The sequence below is a fragment of the Equus quagga genome, chromosome 9, assembly GCF_021613505.1.
Source record: "Equus quagga isolate Etosha38 chromosome 9, UCLA_HA_Equagga_1.0, whole genome shotgun sequence".
NCBI classification, from domain to species: Eukaryota; Metazoa; Chordata; class Mammalia; order Perissodactyla; family Equidae; genus Equus; species Equus quagga.
The window spans coordinates 94,501,446-94,520,578 of NC_060275.1; the positions used below are offsets into that span (position 1 = coordinate 94,501,446).

At 43.0% G+C, this 19,133-nt stretch overlaps 1 protein-coding gene across 3 annotated transcripts in view; it reads left to right on the plus strand.

Moving 5' to 3' along the window:
• ADAMTS12 (ADAM metallopeptidase with thrombospondin type 1 motif 12) overlaps positions 1-19,133 on the plus strand; it is a 308,773-nt gene that overhangs the window by 261,985 nt on the left and 27,655 nt on the right. For all 3 annotated transcript variants that reach the window (XM_046671863.1, XM_046671864.1, XM_046671862.1), the window contains exons 20-21: positions 7,023-8,135; positions 17,282-17,434. In XM_046671863.1, coding sequence (XP_046527819.1) covers positions 7,023-8,135; positions 17,282-17,434 — 1,266 coding nt within the window. The remainder of the gene's footprint in view (positions 1-7,022; positions 8,136-17,281; positions 17,435-19,133) is intronic.

Below are 19,133 nucleotides of genomic sequence, written 5' to 3' on the forward strand. Positions count from 1 at the left end.
AGTGCTGTTCACGCAGGTGGTGGAGAGCACCAGAGGGCAGGTAGAGCAGATGCCGATTTTCACAAGGCGCTCTCCTGGCTCTGCAGATGGAAGGTGTGGCAGCAAGCACCAGTGGCATGTCTGTTGCTAACTGGGAATGAGAAGCAGAGGAAAATTCTTGTGTGAAGTCTCATAGGAGTCCTTGCAAACTGAAGGAAGGCAGAGCATGGAAGGCCAGGAGACAGTGCTGAGTGGCTTACCCTTGGTATTCCCTAGTTTCAGTTCAGGTCCAAGGCGCTCATGTGGGGCTGAGGCCTGATGTTTTCACCTCTGCTCTTTTGTCACTGGGCGTTTGCAAGTGCCAACACCTCATCCTTCTCAGACGTAAGCAGCCTATGCTTTGCCTGGTTTCCTGGAGAACACATATGGGTGCCCTTGTTTGAAACAAGTGCTCACAGAAAACCAATTGGCAGTCATGTTGATTCTCTTCATCATGTCTGATTTTTTTTTTTTAATTATCTAGGGCACTATATTAGTTCTCTAGGGCTGCCATAACACGGTACCACAAACTGGGTTGCTTGAACAACAGAAATGTATAGTCTCACAACTCTGGAAGCTAGAAGTCCAAGATGAAGGTGTCGGCAGGGTTGGTTCCTTCCAAGGGCTGTGAGGGAGAATCTGTTCCATGACTTTCTTCTAGCTTCTGGTGGTCTGCTGGCAGTTTTTGCTGTTCCTTGACTTGTAGACGTTTCACCCTGATTTCTGCTTTCATCTTCACATGGCATTGTCCCCACGTGTGTGTCTCTGTATCCAAATTTCCCTTTTTATAAGAACAATGGTCATTTTAGATTAGGACCCACCCTAGTGACCTCATTGTACCCTGACTGCCTCTGTAAAGACACCATCTCCAAAGAAGGCCACATTCTAAGGTACAGGGGGAAGGAATGGCAGAGTTAGGACTCCAATGTATCTTTTTGGGGGGACACAATTCAACCATAACAGGTACCTAAGTGTTTTAGCTTACTTTCAAAGCTGGTTTTAGTATGAGATCCAATCATTCATTTATAAATTCCTGAGACTATACATTAAATGTTTTTATGCCCAAAGCACTAGCTGTTTCTCTACTCAGCCCTTTAGCTCAAAATCTCCGATAAACCCCAACTGTTTTTTAATAAACTGCCTCAGCACTACGGCTCCAAGCCAGCTCTGAGCCCCTCCGCCACAGTCCGCCTCACGTGGGTGGAGTTGAGTAATTTAGCCGCAGAGCTCTTTCTCAGCGGGCTGTCCCCAGAGGCCTTAATCTTGGCATGATGGGGAGTGAGGGCAAGATAACTCCCGGGGAGGACATTAACAGACTGACAAGCAGCTTACCTGGTACAGAATTCAAAATTATAAGATAAAGGCATAAAATAATCATAGCAGAAATTGATTTTGAGAATTCTGAAACTACCAGTTGAGATGTGTTCTGAGTGTGGCGTGTGTCCTGCATTTGCCTCCTCTGAAGGGCTTGACAGCTCCTAAGGAGGCAAACAGAGTTGGAAGATGTCCTGGAGGAAGTGTGGGGCTGAATACAAAACAGTGCTGCTTTATAACATTACATAAATCTCAGGGATACATCATTATGTGTTGATTTCTGTGTAGAGTACATCATGTTCACCACCCAAGGACTACTTACCGTCCATCACTGGACACAGGAGCACAGTCCCCCCTTTCACCCTCTTCCCTACCCCCGTCCCCTCTGCTGCGCACCAGGCTATTCTCTGAGTCTGTGTGTTCATTTGTTCTTATTGTTTTTATCTTCCACTTAGGAGTGCAGTCACACAGTATTTGACTTTCTCCGTCTCCCGTCTCGTTTATTTTGCTTAACATAATGCCCTCAGGGTCTATCCATGTTAAAAACCAATGTTACTTCAATGAAAATAAATAAATAAATGTGAATACATTGAAAAATTTCTTAAATTAATTAATTAAAAAAAAAAAAACCCAAAACAGTGCTGCTTGTTCTAGTGGGACGATGAGAAAAGGCACATTAGTTTTTAGGCCCAATATACTTCATAGATAGTTAACACTGTCCCATGGGGCGCATTACACCCCAGTGGAAGGAATGGCATCTGGCTGTTATTTGGAAGATGCTGTGTGTCCCGGGGGTGAAAGGCAGGTGTGCCGGAGGACATAGAGACTCCTCCTGGACCAGGGCGCCAGTAATGAGTTTTTGAGTTGCCATTTGGGAACAGAGCCAATAGTTGCAAATGTCTGCTTTTTCAAGAGAAGCTAAAAATCTGGCATTTTAATATGAAATCTGCTAATTTTTAAATTCAGTGTTTGTATTTCGTTTCTTCGTTTGCTTGTGTGTTTTGAGATTGAGCAGGCCAAAGAAGACAAGCCAGTGGGCCAAATTTAGCCCTTGCAACTGCCACTCTGGAATTTCTGTTCTAGGATAATCTTTGGTTTTAAAAGATCAACATGAAATGTATTTTAACTAAACTACCAGCTAGATAGCTATTATTTACTCTTGCTTTATTCTTTTAGGTTGAGCAGATTTGCACAATGAATAAGATTATTTAATCCTAAAATTTGTAAATTAAAAAAAACTTATAACCATCTGTTACCCCTAGAAAATCTGAATCTAAAAAAATCCAGCAATAAACCTGTAGGATGTGTGGGTCGCCCCAGTGTGCTCTAGCCATGCACCTACAACTGCTTCACCCACACAGCTGCTCGCCTCACAGCGTCCCGTAAGATAGATCTGTGTATCACTTTGTGTCCCACAAAGACAGTAGAAGTCGGAGACCCTAGGCCTGTGTTATTATTATCAGCATCATTGTAACAGTGATAATAATAGCTTGTAATTACCAATCATCTTCTATATATTTATACTATATTAAGACTGTTGTCTCATGTAATCCTCACAACAGCCGTGAAAGGTGGGTGTTAATTTATATCAATTTCCAGATGAGGAAGCTGAGGCTTAGTCACATGTCTGGAGTTACTAATGGCAGACTGGGGAGTTTAAGCTATTTCTTACAAGTTTTATAGCGCTTTTACCTCACACTTCAATGTGGGGATGAAGGGCACATACCTATATACTTTTGGATTTTAAAAAATGCTTGTAGGGGGCTGGCCCCGTGGCATAGTGGTTAAGTGTGGTGCGTTCTGCTTTGGCCGCCCAGGTTCACGGGTTCTCATCCCAGGTGCGGATCTATACTACTCATCAGCTATGCTGTGGCAGCAACCCACATATAAAGTGGAGGAAGATTGGCAACGGTTGTTAGCTGAGGGCTAATATTCCTCAGCGAGAAAAACATACAAATGCTAGTAAAATTGTGTGATAAAGTCTAACTTCCCCATAGGCATTAGAAACATTTCAAGTCAAAACAAACAAACAAAAAGGGAATGAAGAGTAAGAAAAGAAGAATCAAAGAGTTTCCTGCTATGTAGCTGTCTACTCTGACATTTCTTGGAAAGAAAAAACTGCAAGGGAGGTGCACCTGCTGCTTGAGAGAAGTTGGCATTAGCTGGGGCCGTTTTCTGAATCAGCTCTCCAAATGCAGCCTGCCTGAGGCAGCCAGCCTGGAAATGTGTTCAGACATACGCAGAGGATTATTTGATTGGACAGATACATTTTTACAAAGTGGAGATTTGAAAACCTGTGAGTTCAGATTAGAATGTAATAAATGGAGAGTGACTCAGGATGACTAAAGTGAATCGAACATAAAGTATCTTTGTATACAAACAAAGGTTCTTTACCCACCACACAAGAGGGGCCAAATAAAAACTGGAATGCCAGGCTTATGGTAAAGAGAGGATTTTTATCTTGGGAGACATCAGCCGGGAGATGAGAGGGAGCCCTCAAATTCGTTTTGTCTCCCCAAAAGAGGAGAGGCAAAGTGGTTTTAAAGGTTATAAGGAATGTGGAGGCCTGTAGGGAGGGGAAGCCTGTGGCCTTGCTAGCTGGCGCTTTCCCATTAGCCTGCGGTTGGCCTTGCGAGGCTGCTTGCAGCAAGGGGGATGGTGAGATAAAGGAATCCACAGGTGGATGTCGTTGGTTGTCTGCCTCTGTGGTAGATGGTGGTTTCTGGTGCCAGGAAGCCAGGGAGTAAGCAGGGAAAGGAGATGAGTGCTTTGATTTTAACTCCATATATGATGGGGTTAATGTAGGGGAACCGATATCAGGGTCGATATCATCTTCATACACAAGAAGGGCAGAAATATTGTGGTAAACCAGGAAAATAAATACCTCCACCCTGCCCTTTCCAGGCACCAAGGTGAAGTGAGTCATGGAAGGTGCCAGAAGAGACCTCTTTCTCACTGGTGGACTCTGAGACCTTTAGTTGGTAGTCTCCATTTTGGTGGGAAATGAGTGTGCATTTGTTGGTCTGTGAGCACTGTTCTCACCAAAGATTAGTATTTTTATATCAAAACAAACTTAGAAATTCAATATTAGAGCAGGGCATTTATGTGTTTGGTTGACATCTTAAATTCAGAGCTTTATTGATTGACCCCAAATCTACAGTTGAACACTCCCTCAGCTGTACATTCTTCTCTGCTCCCAAACATCTCCTGCTTTTCAAAGGCACTGGTTTCACAGAGCTATTATATATCAGTGAGTGATTATGCTTAATTGGAACAAAATAAAGGGAGAGTTTCTACATTAATATTATTTTCCTACACACAGGAAATTGGAAATAGGATTTGAAAAAGCAAGAAACTTGAGCTAAAAAATGCATAAGCTCACAATAAGAAGCATTTTCCCATTCCCGATCTTTTTTTCTAGGTAAAATAGTCACTTAATAAGTTTGTGTTAAGTGATCACTGAGTCCTAAGAACTATCCTGGAATTCAATTATGAATGAGAAATAGTTCCTGCCTTTGAGCAATTTTTTTAGAAATCAAGACTTTGATCAGTTCATCAACAGCAAATTCAGTAGATGGCTACTTGTCCAGTGTGTTATGCTAGATTTTGGTGGGGGGCAGGGTGGAATAAATCTAATTCTTGCCCTCCCACTGACTTGCAGCCTTTCAAGCAAGTCCTTGATGTCGATGCAAACAATCCATAACCAATCTATAAATAAAAATTGGGGTGAGGTTATTATGAGCCAGATCTGAGGACCATATAGCCCGGGAGAGTCCTTTCACAAAGGAATGGAGCACTTCAAAGAAGTGGGGGCATACAGAGTGGTTACATACCATCGAAGCGTGTATTATATGTGACTGGAATGTCCCTTTTACAATAGTCACAAGATTGCTTTGCGGGCACAGCATTTCACACAGCAACTGATGAACACAGCAGGTAGCAGGTCTGTGGTCTCAAGCTAGGGGGTCACAAGTTGAACCCAGCAGGTCAGCAATCAGTTCCTAGCCTAGGGAGAGATGCTTATCTTTAAGGAAATGCTGATGGGGGGGATTTACCTCTTTAAATTAAGGATTTTGTTCTTGTCTTTGGAACATAGTAAATACTTAAAGCAGATATGCAATGCATATTCAATAGCCACATCAGGGCTTTTTTGGAAAAACAAGTTCAGGCCAAATTAGTTTTATACCAAATGGCTTCCTCATATACTCCAATATATCCTGTTGCTTGCCATTTATTTATCACTGAGTCTCAGTTTCCTTTCTTGTGGAAGATGGCAGAATAATTCCTGCCTCGTAAATCTCACAGGGCTCTCGTGAGTGTCACACAGAATAATGGCTGTGAACCCTGTGGAATCCACCAAGCATTGTGCAGTCCCTGTGCTCAGAAAACCTGCCTTGAGGTCAGGGATACAAGACAGACAAATGTGGAAAAGCCAGCAAAAAACCCTGGATGGTCCATGTTCAAAGTACCAACTGTCTGGATGGTTGACTTAAAATATCATTGGAAAGGAAAGCTAAACATGGAGCCATTTGGTAAAAGTATGAACTTTTCAAACCATTTAGGAATTTATTGTCACATAGCAACTACGTGTGGTTTGCAGCTGCTGAGACAGATGAAATAAATATTCTTTAGCAGGAATCCTGAGGAAAGACTGTCCTGTTAGGACTTCCCCAAGAGCAATCTAGCTGCCTGTGCTTCGGCGTGCCATACAGAATGTGGAGGGAACGCTGGGAAAGGGGACTGGCCACAGCCCCCATGTGTATGTGAGCCCCATGCTATGGAACTCACTTAACTCTTGGGAAAGGGTATCTCCTCACTTTTGATTAACTACCTACCTTCAAATTTCAGAAAAGATCCTGGATCTATGTACATGTGTAGGTATGATGATCATCCAGCTTTTTTTTTTTTTTTTTGAGGAAGCTTAGCCCTCAGCTAACATCTACTGCCAATGCTCCTCTTTTTGTTTCTTTTTTGCTGAGGAAGACTGGCCGTGAGCTAACATCCATGCCCATCTTCCTCTACTTTATTTGTGGGATGCCTACCACAGCATGGCTTGCCAAGCAGTGCCATGGCCGCACCTGGTATCCGAACCGGCGAACCCCGGGCCGCCGAAGCGTAACGTGCGCACTTAGCCACTGTGCCACTGAGCTGGCTCCTCGTCCAGCTTTTAGTCTGATTCCACCTGGCACAGGCAAGGAAAATGGAGTTTATGGTGCCTGGGTGAGAATGTGAGTTAAGTGGGTATTTTCTACATGTAAAGAGAAAGGTTTGTTATTACTAACTTGAGATTCTAGAGAATATGTAAACATTTTACATTAATAGCATCACAACCCTAAGAAGGATGAGATCACTATCTCTTAAAAAGATTAGGTGACTTGTTTAAGTCAGTGCACTCTTTGTGGATCCGCCATCCCATATTCAAAGCCCAGGGAGCCTTCAGTTTTACTGTGTCATGGATTGTATTTTCAGTTTGTGGAGAGTAAATTTTTGGTCCTGAGCCCCAGCTGGTCTCCAGGAGTCACATATTTCCATAGGAAACTAAAGGAGCTAAGAAGCCAAATGTGAAATGGAAGAAACGACTTTGATTGCACAGTTCAATTTCCATTGGCCCTGTCCTGATTTGCTGTAAACCTAAGCATGAGAACCAATGTGTCTTTCCCACTAGACTAAAAGCTGTCTCTCTTTTCCAGTGTTCTGTTTCCTGTGGTGGTGGAGTGCGGATTCGCAGTGTCACATGTGCCAAGAACCATGATGAGCCTTGTGACGTGACAAGGAAACCCAACAGCCGAGCTTTATGTGGCCTCCAGCAATGCCCATCTAGCCGGAGAGTTCTAAAACCCAACAAAGGCACCATTTTCAATGGGAAAAAGCTACCAGCACCTGAGCAAGACCCCTTAAAGCCCATCCCTCCAACTACATCCAGCCCCAGGATGCTGACCACCCCCACCGTGCCTCAGTCTATGAGCCCAAGTGTTTGGGCAAGCAACAGCCCTGCTCCTACCACAGCCTCCAAAGGAGACCTGGATGGGAAACAGTGGCAGAATACTTCAACCCAAACTAAGCTGGACTCCCATTATGTCGTTTCCACTGGAGGTACATCCCAGCCCATCCTCACTTCCTGGTCTTTTAGTATCCAGCCAAATAAAGAGACTGTTTCCAGTTCAGACCCTGGTCCTACCTCAGAGGGAGATCTTTTAGCCACAACAATGAGTGGTTCTGATTTGTCATCTTCCAGCAACCCCGTGACTTGGCAGGTGACTGCATTTTATGATACCTTGACCAAAGAGCCAGAAACGGAGATTCACAGTGGCTCAGGGGAACAACCTGAGAACAAAAATGGAAACAACTCTGTAATATGGACCAAGATCAGAGTACCTGGAAATGATGCTTCAGTGGAAAGAAGTACAGAAATCCCACTTGAACCTCCACCAACACCATATCTCAGGGGGTCATCCTTGTGGCCGCCCCTCAGCACAGTGACAGAAGGATCGCTACCAAGACAAAGGCCCGCTACTCCCCAAAATGCCACATCCAGAGCAGAGGGGCTGGTCACTGAAAAGCCAGCTGACACTCCGTTCCCTCTGGGAGGAGACCACCAGCCAACACCCTCAGAAAAGTCGGTAAACCCTAATCCCCCAGAACTTCCAAGCAACATGAATCTAACACAAAGTTCTGGACAAGTTCTGACTGAGGAAGATGCAACAAGTCTGATTGCTGAGGGGTTTTTGTTGAATGCCTCCAATTACAAGCAGCTCTCGACAAGCCGCAGCCCTGCATACTGGGTTGTTGGAAACTGGAGTGAGGTAGGAGTTCTCTTTCTTACCCCATGCCGTACCCTACATGGACAATAGCTAGGGAGGTTGCATTCTTGTGCGAATTTCAAAATGGACTTCTGTGACATATGGTCTAATGTGGAAAAAACGTGAAGCAATCAGGTCTATGCCTCACTTTAACTCCAAAAATGAAAAAGACCAAAAAAACACAACTCCAGAGATGGAGAGTTTGCTGGGTTTAATGTAGGGATTAAATATAGTGAGACGTAGTGAAAAGAACCCAGAACGAAGTCAGGCAGCCTGGGTCAGGCAGCTGTATGATAGCGGGGACTTCAGTCCATCTTTCTGAGCCTGCTTTTCATCTACAGAACAATAGAGCTAGTGTAGATCATCTCTATGTCCCTTCCAGCTCTAAATGCAATCGATGATCCTATGAGGGACAGCTGAAAGGCCCTGAGCTCATATTTCATGCAGAAAGCTAATGCTGAGAATCTAGTTTGAAACTGGCAAGTAATTGCAATTGGAATGGAAATCTAAGCCAAAATTCTTTATAAGAATTCTATGGCTCACTCTATCCATGATTTCTATTCTTTTAGGTCTGTTTGAGTGTTCCCTTGCATTTGAAAAAAAATCATTTTAGTTCATTAAAAGAATTAGAATATAAAGAAAGAAGAAAATAAACCTGATGACAAAATGTTGGCCTCTACTTTCAGGCTTCAGAAATTTGGGTATATATCTGCTTTTCCATTTCTAGAACTAATTACGTCCTTTGACGCATCAAAGTCATTTTTTATCCATTTGCATTTCCAATGCACAGTATAGGAATTTGTTAAAATAATTTGACAACTCAAAAGAGAACTCTGTGGCAAAATAATCGCATGTTCAAATCATTCAGCATTTTTATGACTATTCATGACTCATCTCCCTAGCTAAAGAGAAATGAACTGTTAGCAGCTAATATAAAAATAACAGTACATTTAACTTAGAAAGCATGTTAATTTCTAAAGCACTTGTGTATGTAGTCTCTTATTTTCTCCTTTTGACAGTCCTGGGGAGCAAGTAGGGTCTCATTTATACCAATTTACAAATAGAAAAAATAAAATTATTAGCAGTTAAGTGACTTCTCTTAAGACACACTTGTCAGTTGAATGATGAACTTTCTAACTCCGCTCAGATATGCTGCCTCTCTAGTGAATTTCAGCACCAATTGACAATGTAGCTGTATAAAATTCCTTTGTATAAAGTAATGAGCATCATTGGTCATTAATTAACTATGCTGGCAATAAATAAATAAATTCAAACCTCCAAAATTTTTCATTTACATTTGAACTATGTTTTCACGTTGATTTATGTTTGATTTCTAAAGCAAGTTATCGCATTTCTTGTCAATGGAGCAGCATCTTACTGTCTCCATCTGTCAGTAAAGAATCCAGATTCAGGGGGAAAAAGATTTTCATGCTCAGAGTAATTTAACTTGTTGAAAGAATGAGGGGAACGGGTCTCATGATCCCTGCCATTTCAATCATATTTCTTTCCTAATCTTTTCTAAAGGGCTCTTCACCACCAGGAGGATGTTGACGCTGAACATTTATAAAACGTGTACCATGCTTTATAGCATGATTTTATGCTAATTAACATGCATTCTCTCATTTAATCCGCACTACAGCCCTGAGGAGATTGATAATATTTTCCCATTTTAGAGATGAGGAAACTGAAGCTGAGAGGTTAATTAGCTAGCAGGAATCCCACACACTCATGACCAGTGGGCCGGATTTGAACCTAAGCAGACAAACTTCATAGACTCTGATCCATTGCTTTGCAAATCAGAAAACATCACCACTTTATCTGCCTTCTGTTTTACTTGTTTGTTCTTTGGTCATATGACATAAAAACAGTGCTAGTTATGTAGTGACCCTGGGTTAGACAGATGAGAAAATCACATAGTTCACAAGAATGTACTGTAAAATAATATTGAGGGCCCCCATGGTTACTTTTGAGTTCACAGGGGCAAATGATCCCTATAATGTCACCACAGTGGGTTAAGTTTGGGTATTTTGAAATAAAATTGATCATTTAGGTTTTCTGGGTGATGTCTTTTTAAGTAGTACTCTCAAAACATATCTTTTGTTCTAAAAGCATGGGACATCCCTATAGGACAGATAAACAGGCTTGTTGTCTTCCATCTGTCAAAGCAATGTGGACAGTGTGCAGCCTCTGCAGGCTCAAAGACAAAGAGAACAAGTTATGGAAACTGAGGCTACTAATTAATTTGTAGTATTTTGCTAATTAGTCAATGGAGATGAAGTCTAAAAGCACCTACTGTTAACGACACTGTGGGCCTTGAGGAGAATACAAGCTAGGTCAACAGAATATAAAAGAGTAGACGATAAAAGGCATAGATGTAGGATTGACACCAGAACAATTAAAGTGTGAGTGATATGTGTATAGTGTGTATATGGGGTTAGAAATCACACACACACAACACACACACACACAGACACACGAGAGGCTAGGCTACTGTAACAAATAGACCCAAACAAGTTATGGTTCACCAAAACAGAAATGTAATTTCTCACTCACATAATAACACAAGGTAATTCCAGGTCTGCAAGAGTGGTGACAGGGGACAATGCTCTGATCCATGCAGTCATTTGGGAATCCAGGCTGACAGTGGCTCTGCCATCCTCCCAACATTGTATTTGCCCTGGGGTCACCATCCTAATCAGTCAGAAAGGGAAAAGAGCAGAGAGGCACTCCTGTCGGAGGTTTTATGGGGCAGGCCTGGAGGGGGCACATATCACTTCTGCTCACATTCCGTTGTCTAGAACTCAGTCACATGACCAAACCAAACTGCAAAGCAGCTGGGAAATGTAATCTAATTGTGTGCCCAGGAAGAAGAGGAAAAAGGATTATAGAGAATATATAGCAATCTCTGCCACTGAATGACATGGTTCCCTGTGTATAGGAAGCTCATGCTGGAAGCAGTGAGGATGAAGGGTTTGACCTGTTGGGAGGTTATTGCAGTAGTCTAGAAGAGTACGAGAACTATGACGAGAACGCTTGGGATGAAGAGAGAAGATAAATTCAAGATTCATTTAGAACTTAAAATCAGTAGAGCTTTGTGAATAATTGGATGTGGGGTGTGAAGAGGAGAGACTAGAGGAGTCTGTCATGATTATTCGTTTGGAGTCTTGAGTGTCTTTTGGGTGGTGCTCCTACAAACTGAAATATTGCACAAGGTATAGGAAAAGTAAGTCTCACTGGAGACAAAAAAGAAAGGATGATGAGTTTAGTTATAGATCAAGTTTAATGGTAGCACCTCTGGGATATCCAAATGATAACCAGCAGATGTTTGTGCGTGTGGGTTTGAGGTTCTTGAGGGAGGTGAAAACTGGAGATAAGATTTGGTAGCCATGACCAATGGGTAGAAGTTAGAACCTTGAAAGTGAATGAGGTCACTCAAGTACAGCCTATAGGCTGCAAAGAGGAGTGGACCAGAGAGGAGACTCTGGAAAATACTAACATTTTAAAGAGCTGCTAACAAAGAGATCCCTTGTGGAAGACTAGTAAGGAATAGTCTAATATTTAAGACTTAAACCAAGAGATGTGGTGGCACAGATTCTAGGAACATAAGGACTGACGATGGACCTAATGGATTTGACAATTAGCAGGTCACTGGTGCCTTTGGGGAGAACAGACTCCATATTCAGATAGACAGAGACACCAAAGTGCAGTCCAAGGGAGAGGCTCTTTAGGAGGTTATCCCAGTCCTCAATGGAAGATCTCCACATTAGGACTGCTTATAAATCTAGACAAGCCCTCTTCAGTTCACAAGTTAATACAAAAGTTTTATTAAAAAGTAGCTTTAGGATGACCCTGAAATTAATTTCCTTTCCCATCCTCTTATCTTTTCATCCATCCCTGAATCCCAAAGCAATTGTGGAATTATTGAATTTAAATGTGTTCTAATACTTTTTTCCTGAGGATATTTAACATGTGTTAATTAATTGATAAATGTTAATTGACTGAATGAGAAATTACTATATCCAAATAAACTAAACCAAAATAAAATTACATATCAACCCTGATGACTGTTTGAGCCTAGGGATTAATTGAAACATTTCGATTATAATAAATCAAGATACAAAGAATTAATTCTATCTCAAATGCTATCATCTGACTTTGATAGAAATAAACTGTCTTATTGCATACATCATAGCTCACCAAAAATTTGGCAACCGTGATGGAGCTGTTGAGAGCCATTAATTCTAGGCAGTTTGACTGGAAAAAAGAGAATTGGCCCAGATTGCAGAGTTTTTCAAAGCTACGAGGATGTTACAAGAACAAGTTCAACATTTGGCAGGAGTCCCCTTCATAAGAGGGCTTGGTGCTCTCGCTTTATGCGTCTTTTGAGACAAAATGTTTAATATATAGAATTGTCGGAGAGGATCAGGACTCAGAATGAAAACTCTGGGTTTTGAGTTTCCCACTGTCCCCTCATTTTTTATTCTGCTCATTTTGGAAGCTGTTTCTTTAGGATTGCCCCTCCCTCTAATGGAATCACTGGCCTCTCCATCACTACATATTCTGCCCCATCATACTAAAAAAAACCCTAACAGTTTTTCAAGTTGGTCTTGCCTCATCATTTCTGCCATCTCCTCTTTATTTCCTGTTAGTTCGCGCCTGGTGGTTTCCAATCTAATGGTAGGAGGCATTTGGAAAGGAGTGAGGATGCTTTTGGGATGAGAGGAGGGGCCTGCTATTAGCATCCAATATCTGAGAGCCAAAAATGATAAAGGTCCTGTGATATTCAGGGAAATCTCTTATAAGCAAGAGTTGTCCAGTCCAAAATGCCGATAGTGCCTGCCTTTGCCTGCTTGCTCGTCTGTGCCGTTCCAGTCTCTCCCCTCTCCAGTGCTTTCCACACATCATCACAAGAGATAGAAGACTGCCAAATTAGTCTTCCGAAAGGAATTTTCCAATCAGTCCAAACTCCTGCTCACAAATCGTTGATGTCTCTTCATTACAGATCAGATGAGATCAAATTCACTCTAACATCCAGCGGCCTTCACAACCTTACACAATCCAGCTTCCAAACCATCCTTCCTCCTACTTTTCTTCATCCATCTTAAGCTTCAACAAATCTAAACTGCTCAGTTTCCTCCAGACATTCTGCCCCTCCCAGCCCAATGCCTTGGTGTGTGCTCTTTCCTCTGCCTGGAATTTCCTTCCCCTCCTCCTCTGCCCTTTTAAATCCTACCTGTTTTTCAGGATCGGACTTTGAACTTCTACTTCCGTAAAGCCTTTCCTGATCCTTAAGATTAGAAGTAACTTCCAAAGTTCCTTAGTATTTGATATGAAATCTCTCTCACGTCCTCCCCTTTCTGTCCTGTGTTGAAGGGCTGTTCATGTTCCCCCATTGTACCCAGCACATTCCTCTAACTGTGATTTCAAAAATTAAACAAATGGTATAAAAACCACGTTCACACTATAAATAGATATAAAGCTTTGAAACCAGACTTTCTGGGTTTGAATTCTGGCTCAATCCCTTACTAGCTGTCGTATGTCCTCGCTGCACCCCACTTTCCTCATCTGTAGAATGAGGACGATGGCCATGCCTGACTCCTAAGATTGTTATGAGATAAAAGGAACAGCTGTGTGTAAGGTACTCGGAAGAGCGCAGGCACATGGCTCTGCTATCTATTGAGAAAACAGAAAACTTAAGTGCTGCACGCAGTGTGCATGGGCATGGCTCTTATTTTGACAGAAAATCACCCCTCATCCCCTCGCCTCATCATCAGCCTGATCCCCTGGGCCAGTCAGTTATGCGTGGGCTGTGCAGTCATGTAAATGGAAGTGACAGTACAATTTTCCACAGCCTTTCACAGCTGATTCTGATGCAGCCCTCCATGTCAGTTCCAGTTCTGAACACTCCGAACCCTGCTCCTTGACCTGGTAAATCGGTTGCCACAGGGTCACTAGTTATAAGGAGGAGGAGGGTTTCCAGGACAAAAGTGAAGCTGTCCCTCAGCCTCCTCAGCATCTTCTTTTTCTTCTCTGATCTCCCACTCCCAATTTGAAACTAATATAAATGACAATTGATGGAATTCCATTTTACTTTTACTGCATTCCATGGACTTCCTCCTGTCAGCTTCACCTTCCTACTGTTTGCTGCCTAAATAGAAACTGTCAAAAAGGAATTAAGCAAATGTCTGCTCGTGATATCTGAGTCTAGCAGGACTAGATTCAGAGCCCCGGAGAAAACACACATTTATTTGCAACATAAATATGGCGCAAAGAACTACAAACATCACCTGAAATTTACCAGGGTCATCGCTAGCCTGGGAATTTGGTCTCACGAGCTTCCTTCCTGGGTTTGGGCAACTGTTGTGTTTTTTTCCATGTCATAATATGAAATTAATAGCATACTGTCTGTGTGACCTGGAGCATGGCTTCTAAACTCTCAGGCCCCAGATATCTAGAAAGTGGGGTTTATAATGCTGATCTTGCAGGTCTGTTGTGTTTAAAAGGTAACGTTTGTAGGCCACTGACCGTGTGCATGAATTATTTCTGTGGTCCTCGCAACAACTCAGTGAGGGTGGTCTTGGTGTTATCACCACTTTTACAGGCTAGGGAAGTTAGGAAATTGCAAAAGATCACACAGTTAGCCAACTGCAGAACTATAATTGTACCCTGAGTCTCAGAAGGTTAGAGAAAATGTAGGAAAGGTATCCGTTATGTAGATGTATCAGTTGTCTGTGGCCATAATAATGCTATATAGCAAAAGCCACAAAACCTCAGTAAACCTTTATTTCTGTTCATGAGTCTATGGGTTTGTTGGGAGGTTCTGCTGATCTGGGCTGAGCTTAGCTGATCTCAGCTTGCCTTGTCATGCATCTGCTGGGGGGTTGGTTGAAGGCTGGCTGGTCTGGACTGGCCTCAGCTGAATCACCCAGCTCTGTTTCACATGATCTCTCATCCTCCAGCAGGCTAGCCGTTTTCTTCGCACGGCAGAGACAGGGGTCCAAAAGATAGAATTGAAACAAGCAAGCTTTCTTGAGAACTGGCACGACATCATCCACTGCATTTTATTGGCCGAAGAAAGTCTCAAGAACAGTCCTGACTGAAGAGCTGGGGAAATATATTCCACTGCTTGATGAGAGGAGCTGCAGAGTCCCATTGCAAAGACCATGGCTGTGCACAATGATGGCCATGAAACGATGACAGTGGTCAATGCACTTAAGCTGTTATCATGCCTATTATATACATACATAATGTAGTACAGAGGAGAAAGTGCTAGGACCTTTCAAACAAACCAAATCCTAAAGAACTTTAAGGAGGGGGAAAGATTACCTCCATAAATAATGGGAAAAAATGATGACCTATACTATTTTCTATTCTTCCTTTCATGATTCTATAGTAAATTTATTTACCTAGGAACTCTATGATGTTATATATGTGGTATAACACAAGCACTTACACAAAGTGAAACATGAAATTATATGGAGGGTGAAAATGCAGCAAGAGAAATGTGAGGCTGGGTTTTGTTTATAACTCATCAAAAGAAACTTTCAAAAATGTCATAGATGGAATCTCTATCCTTTTTTTATTAGCCCATAACTGTGTTTTACATTTTCAGAAACAGCCCTTCCTTCTGAGGATGGGCAAGGGAGAGAGGATGCAAGAAAAATCAACTTTATGAAAGAATTAGGCATATACATTGGAAGAAATTATAGGGGGAAAGTTCATGTAGTTTTCAAAGTGACTCTACGCTAAACCTGAGATATTTAAGAATTATAGAATAGAGGCCAGCCCAGTGGCACAGCAGTTAAGTTCACATGTTCCCCTTCAGCGGCCTGGGGTTCACCAGTTTGGATCCCAGGTGCAGACCTATGCACTGCTTGTCAAGCCATGCTGTGGTGGGCGTCCCACATGTAAAGTAGAGGTAGATGGCCATGGATGTTAATTCAGGGCCAGTCTTCCACAGCAAAAAGAGAAGGATTGGAAGCAGCTGTTAGCTCAGGGCCAATCTTCCTCTAAAAAATAAAAAAAGAATTATAAAATAAATGAAAACATCTTTTGAGGAATGGGCTGTACACGTGGCAAAAGTGATTGATTGATTCACCACCAGTGGGTGAGGTGGTGAAATGCATCATGTCATGACATCTTTCTAACTCCAAGTGTGGTCTGAGGACCAACAGCATCAGCATCACCTGGGAGCTTGTTAAAATTGCAGAATCAGCCCTAACAGACCTACTGAATCAGAATCTGCATTTAGCAAGGTGTCCAGGTGATCCATATGGACACAAAAGTTTGAGAAGTCCTGCTATAACAAATATCATACTGCATTTTGGAGGCAGAAAATTCTAGTCTTATTCTTTGGGCAAGCCAGCTCTCCAAGCCTCAGTTTCTTTATCTACACTGTAACCACACCAGTCTATACCCCAGGCTTCTCACGGAGAGTAGTAAGCAAGATAATGTCATTGCCGTGTTATACGGATATAAGTTAAGAAGCAGAGGCGTGCATCTGACATCCACTTTGAACAGCATTGGTATAAAATGTGGCAGTTTGCCTGTAGTCCCCATGGGCACTCATGCCAGGATAATTTTTAAAGGGAAGCAAATTTCTATTTGCATTGAGTTTTTGTCCCACGTGTAAATCAGGGATTCGCAACCTTGGCTGTTTATTAGAATCACCTGGGAAATTTTATTAAAATGCTGATCCTGGTGGGCCGGTCCCATGGCACAGCGGTTAAGTGCGCATGTTCTGCTTCTCAGCGGCCCGGGGTTCGCCGGTTGGGATCCTGGGTGCGGACATGGCACCCCTTGGCAAAGCCATGCTGTGGCAGGCATCCCACATATAAAGTAGAGGAAGATGGGCACGGATGTTAGCTCAGAGCCAGTCTTCCTCAGCAAAAAGAGGAGGATTGGCAGCAGTTAGCTCAGGGCTAATCTTCCTCAAGAAAAAAATAAAATAAAATACTGATGCTGGGGCCCTTCCAGCAGAGATTCAGATTACTCTGGAGCGAGGGCGCCACCACTCGTATTTTTTAAAAGCTCTGTGGGCAATTTTAGTGAGCAGACAAGACTGAGAACCCCTGAGTCTGGGGGGCTATGGGGTGTGTCTGAGAAAGTGGCCTCAGCCTCCATCTTCTCTCTCCTCGTTCGTCCTGCAGTGCTCCACCACCTGTGGGCTGGGGGCCTACTGGCGACACGTGGAATGCAGTACCCACCTGGACTCTGACTGTGCGGCCATTCAGAGGCCTGACCCTGCTAAGAGATGCCACCTCCGTCCCTGTGCCGGCTGGAAAGTGGGAAACTGGAGCAAGGTAACTTATCAGGCTCAGCAGAGCTCTCGGGGGAAAAATCTTATACAGGCATTTGCTGAGCAGGTTTCTCTCCTCCCTTTCTACCTTCCTGCCTCCCTTCTGCTTCTTTTCTTTGATAAAATCGTGGGTGAGTAAATCATAGGTGTCACCAAAGACCTACTTCAGGTTACACAGTGGTCCTAGAGCAAGCACAGAGGTTTTCTTAACCCATGTGACTTTATCTGCCTGTCCTTTCCCTTACTAGATAAACCGGAAAAAAAAGTTAAATTCATGTAATTAATTGCTTGTCCAGCATGCAACGCTATTTCTAAATTACTTAAATTTAGCATTATAATTAATAATTATACATTATCAGATGTATAATTAAATCATGGCTCAGCAGCTGTTCACAAAGCAAGTATACCATTTAAGCTGCCAGACTCAAACTGAAAAGAAAGCTAAGACATAAAGAAAATTTTGGCTTTTAAAAATATATTTCCTGTACTGATCTTTTTGACGTGTGATTTTACCGTCCCTGCTCGTCTGGCTGGGGTTCCGCATTGTGCTGTGCTGTCTGCTAGTCACTTGTGAAAGGCTGTCTCAGGTTTTTGGATTAGTTAGTCTTGGTGCTTTGGGACACTAACTAGGCCCAACCTGCTCGACACCCTGGCTGGGGCTGAGACAGCCCCTTGGGGATACACCCAGCTGTAGGACACTGGTCAGCGGTGGGGTCGAGAGCCACTCTGCAGGAGGCGGGTGCAGAGGTAGGAACTTGGTACGCACCTTCTGTTTGCCAAGTACACCCAACCCCAGGACACTCTGTAGGCCCCTTTCTTCTCTCTGGGGAACCAATTTCCCATGAGTGCCTTGACACGGAAGGAAAAAGAAAGAGCCACCCAGAAGTTTGGGGAGGCTGGTGTCCTCTCTAGATGTTAGCGCCCTCATCTAGTAGACAGCTCGTGTCCCGAGACAAGCAGGACCACGAGGTGTTTCACTGGACATCTCCAGTTCTCTTGGCAAACTCACCTGGCAGACAGGAGTGTGGAATGCCCTTGATCTGCTTTAGACCTCTTCCCAGAGGAAGGCTGTGAACTTTGGGAATAGAGGGGAAGTCGGAGAGCTCCCTGAGAAAGTTACTGTGCATTCCTTTGATGCCTGCCAACCTCTCTTTCTCTGTTCGCATGCCATTTTTCTTTCAGGAATGAATGCTAGTTCTTTTTTATGTCTCTTCCAATTCATAACAAACTCAGGATCCAACAAGGACTAAATGTTTGACTACAAATTCTCTTCCACATCCAGAAAAATCTCAAGAAATGTCTTCTATCCCTGACCTTGCCAAATGTTGACCAAGTCGTAAAGTTCCACTTTCCCATCCCTGGGAATAATCCTTTCCTCGGCAATTACATGGCTCATAAAAAGGACAGATGCGTGAAATACCTCATGCTTTTGAAAAGGTGACTCCAGTGTAAAATTCTAGGAATTCTAGCCAGTATAAAACCCTCAATGAGAGATCCCAGAGCTCTTCTCCGGGGTCAGACCTCCTAAGGAAAGCCCTGCGCTGGCAGTGCATCTTCCCTGTCTGTCTCTGGGTCTCCTCTCTCTCATGGCCCGGAGGGTTGCTAATGTATTTATCAACCCCAGTGGCACGGCTGGTGGTTTTGTAGAAGCTGTCTCTGACAGTTCTGCCAGAATGTGGTAACCACCACATCTAACATCTAAT